This window comes from Notolabrus celidotus, chromosome 17 (assembly GCF_009762535.1).
Source record: "Notolabrus celidotus isolate fNotCel1 chromosome 17, fNotCel1.pri, whole genome shotgun sequence".
Taxonomy (NCBI): domain Eukaryota; kingdom Metazoa; phylum Chordata; class Actinopteri; order Labriformes; family Labridae; genus Notolabrus; species Notolabrus celidotus.
Window position 1 is genome coordinate 31,247,148 of NC_048288.1, and position 4,351 is coordinate 31,251,498.

General features: G+C 45.3%; 1 protein-coding gene across 1 annotated transcript; it reads right to left on the reverse strand.

Moving 5' to 3' along the window:
• Positions 1-1,035: 1,035 nt before the first annotated feature.
• On the reverse strand, positions 1,036-2,901 carry LOC117829353 (NACHT, LRR and PYD domains-containing protein 1b allele 3-like). The gene has a single exon (XM_034706984.1). The coding sequence runs from the start codon at positions 2,899-2,901 to the stop codon at positions 1,138-1,140; it is 1,764 nt and encodes a 587-aa protein (XP_034562875.1). The 3' UTR covers positions 1,036-1,137.
• Between the last annotated feature and the right edge of the window lie 1,450 nt (positions 2,902-4,351).

A 4,351-nucleotide genomic window follows, 5' to 3' on the forward strand; every position in this document is an offset into this window, starting at 1 on the left:
TTAAGAGTTTAAAAAATATATTTTTGAAGGGAATGTGATCAAACATATCCAACAGGGACAGGAAGTATTTGATTTCATGTTTTCTTTTGCTTTATATTTTTCTGGTTTCTATTTTTAAAGAATAAGTGAGCCATGGTTGGTTTATTTGTTCTTTATTCATATACAAGAAAAATAATAAATTAAATAATTACAAAATAAATGATTTCCATCAGAATCAGCTGCCTCAAATGCTCACTACGTCAATAAGGAAGGACAGAAATAAAATGACTTAATGTCAGCAGGGGACCACATCACAAAGGCCAACAGAGCACTACTCATAGTGTGCAAATCAACGCAGCTTGGATCATAAATCCCAGAACAGCCACAGGGTGGACCATGGGGTTAGATGGTTTTGTGGATCTCATGTCAGCCAGCAGATGGTGCTGAACTTCCTGAAAGTTTGCTCTTATTTTCTCATGAGAATCAGATCAGGGAGTTTTCCCAAAGCACATGAACCACCACACAGACTCATCAACAGGAAACCCAGATCAACCAGCCTGCTGCGCTCTGCTCTGAGAAACTCATAGTTTCCATATCATCATCAGTGCCGAACAACACTTGAATGTATGTTACAGTTTTTAAAACCTGACCTCCGCCCCCAGCTCTACCTCATGATTACAGAAGAGCACCTATCTGTCGTTACATGCTGAGGGAGATGTTCAGTCAGAAAGACAGATCTCAGATTTGGAGATACACACAAAAAAAACATTAACATTAAAACATTTAAACATATTTCCACATGTCTTTTTGCTTTAACTACATGAGCACATAAACATAAACGACTGAAAAAAACCCTGGTTGTATGAAATTGGCAGCCCAAAAGTAATTTACTTTTACCTCCTTAACATTCAAAAGTGTGCTAAAGTAAAACACTTCCAACAACCGCAGTGACAATATTTGGTCCAAATTGTTGATCAAAGATTTATAAATTCCTTTAATAAGAGTTAATTGTCTTTTTACATGAAAGAACTTGAACATGAAAATACACATACTGGAAAAGATGGGAACACATATAGAGCTTTGAAAACTGTCCCAGGATAAGCATGTTTGTGACCACCAGGCAAACACGTGCTGCACACAGCAGCAGTTCACTGAGCGTCACATCAGTCCCAGGTGTTCAGAGAAGAAGGGGTCGAGCTCACAGAGAGCCTGGATCATCTCTGAACTGGCAGCTTCACCTTTCCTCCTCACCGTGTCGATAACAACACAAGCTTTGTCTCTTCTGTTTCTCATCTCGTCCACTGACTCCCGCTCAGAGTCACTCATCACCTTTTTCTCAAACAGTTTGTCCAGCAGAGTTTTGAGGACGGGCTCTGATACCCCATCGAGGAAGCTGATCCGTATATCAAACAGACTCTGGTCTGGTTTCAGATTCTGAGCACTCTGTCCCCAGGACCTTTGGACTCCAGAGGATGAGAGACAAACCCGTCTCTCCCAGACACTGTGGGAGCTGTCTCTCAAAACCAGCTTCAGGTGCTTCAGGGGGGTTTCTAAAGTCACCTGGAACGATGGGAAGTAGTTGTCATAGTTGTCAGCGTCAAACTCTGCTGTTGTTGGTTCCACCAGGACCGAGTCGTCTTCAGGACAGGTGGACAGACTGTAGTCCTGCTGTGGCCGCAGTTTACAGTGTGGGGACGTCTCTATGTAGCGCTCGTCTCCATCTAACTTCTTCCTGTAGCGCAGCACGTCCCTGAACGCCACGTTCCTCGGTAATAACAACACATTGAGGAGGGAGGAGGGATCCGGATCAGCCGGGGGCCTGTAGAACAGCAGAACCAGCGCTCGGACCGGGTCAGGTGGTGAGTCTCCATCTTTGACGTTACCGTAAGCAGAGAAGCCTGAGATGTTTATGACCACGTGAGTTTCTGTGATCTTATGAGGGTCGATAAACTCCATGCCCTCTTCATCCACATGAGCCACCCTCAAGAACTGAGCTCCACCTGTGGACCGGATCTCACAGTGTGGGAGGTGGAGCTGACACACACTCTGCTGCTCACATTTGATGTCAAACAGCGGTCCTGCAGGCCGCTTGTGATGATGGGAAAGCAGCCTCCTGTCCCAGGGAACCGTCCTGTAGACCACCTCCCCTTCTCGCTCCATGTGGAACACCAGACCTGTCACGCTGCACTGGTACAGGCCCGAGCAGGAGCACAGGAACCTGTAGGTTTCCTGGTCTTCATCAGCAGTGATATCAGGTGTAAACTGCTCACAGCTGCTTTTTAACAGCAGCTTAGGTAAGCTACATGCTCGGGTTAAGGTTCTGTTCTCTGCAGAGGTCACGTGACTCAGTGAGGGGGAGCTGTGAGAATGAGCCAGAGATCCAGAGACTCCTTCAGTCCGAGCAGGACCTGAGGAGCAGGTTTGGATCTGAGGATGGGTCGGCAGGGTGTTTGTGACTGAGCAGCTCTCGGCTGTAACAGCTGCATCCAGCTCCTCCAAAGCATCAACGTCACGCCCTGACTCAGCTTCAGACCAGACTGAAGACAGCTCAGCTTGAGCTCTGATCCCTTCAGTGACAGCTAAGTCCAGGAGGACTGAAGGCTGGTCTTGAGGACCTGGGAGGTCAGGAACGGATGGAGGTGTGGACAGAGAGCAGGTTGGGATACTATCATAAATTTGGGGATTTGAGTTGAAGTCCCCAAATGGTAGAATGGTATGGGTCTTGATAGTAGAGTCTATTAACTCAGGGGGAAGACAGTCATATGTGTCTATAGAAGAGGAATGAGCATCTGGCCGATATCCTCCTACGAGTCTTCGTAATGGAGGATAAGATCCTTCATAGGGAGACCTCTCGACAGGACGGAGTTGAGACTGTCTCTGTTGAGACCTTTCTCTGCAAATCCTGGACAGAGCTCTCCTCATGCTTCTGGCTGCTCTGCTGAAACAAGAAGCTCTCTGCTCGGTTCTGTCCCTTTTCATAGCCGATGCCATTTTCTTGAACGTCACAAACAGAAACAGAGGATGAGAGACAGACGTCAGGAGACGACTGCGTTCTTGTTTTTTACGAGTAAATACACCTTCTGAACTCCTGCGTGTCTCACTCTCATTCACTTCTTCCTCGTCGTGTTTTGACTTCTTTCATTGCTGAATTTCATCCTTCCTTTTTGTGTTGCCTTCAAACTTTTCCTTTTCTTCGTTCTGTTGTTTCTCCTGCTACGATACCCTGAAACAAACCCCACCCAAAAAAAGATGAAATCAATAAAACATGGGACGACCATAGACTGTATAAATAATGGACGTAGTATTTGTGACGTCACCCAGCTGTTTCTAAAGCGCTGTTTTGAAGTCAATCATCGGCGGGAGCCATATTTGAAATGCTGAACTAAACCTAACTTCTGCCGAGCTTGTGGGAGGTAAAGAGGCGGGCCTTTAGCCTCCTCGCTGTTGTATCTTTAGTTCATTGATGTGATGTAATATTATTTACTTTACAGAGTGATGATGAATATGCTTGGTCATCGTTAATAACTCCAATAATGTTAACCGATGGTTACCGATGGAGCCTATCCCAGCTGACTTTGGGCGGAGGGCAGGGTACACCCTGGACAGGTCACCAACCTATCACAGGGCTAACACAGAGAGACAGACAAACATTCACACACACACACTCACAACTACGGGCAATTTAGAGTGATCATTAACCTGGTGAGGATGTTTTTGGACTGTGGGAGGAAGTTAGAGTACCCGTTAGAGAACTCACGCATACACGGGAAGAACATGCAAACTCCACACAGAAAGGAACCTGACCAACCAGGGACTCGAACCAGGAACCTTCTTGCTCTGAGGCAATAGCGCTAACCACTGCACCACCGTGCAGCCCCAGAGAGAAATGTTTCTGCAAAAATCAAAGACTAAAATGTTTTGAGTTTTCGTCTAAAACTAGACTAAAACTATAAAGGGCTGAAAAGACTAAAATGTGACTTAAACTTTCGTGAATTTTCATCTAAAGACTGAGATTGAATCTTAAACAGCTGCCAATGAACACTGCTATGTTGCAGACTGTGAGGTTAAACAGTTTCACCATGCTTTCAGCGTTCTGTGTAAACGTGTAATCCCTTCTGTTGTTGCTGAGGAACTCCTCAATGTGTATTAATGTCCCTTTTTAAGAGGAGAGATTTGGAAAAGACGTCCTTGTTGTGATGTTGCTTTTTAATCTTACTCCATGGACAACACATGAACCTAACCTCATCTGCCGGTGTACAGCTCAGAGGATCGATAAGTTTTAATTCACCTTTTCATTCAGGGTTTTCTGGTAACGGTGGAGATCACTTGAAGTACTTTCTCCTTGTCTGCAGTCTCATAATTCCTCCAAACT

Coding starts and splice junctions, on each gene's coding strand:
- LOC117829353 (XM_034706984.1), bottom strand. CDS start 2,901: ATGAGGAGAGCTCTGTCCAGGATTTGCAGAGAAAGGTCTCAACAGAGA.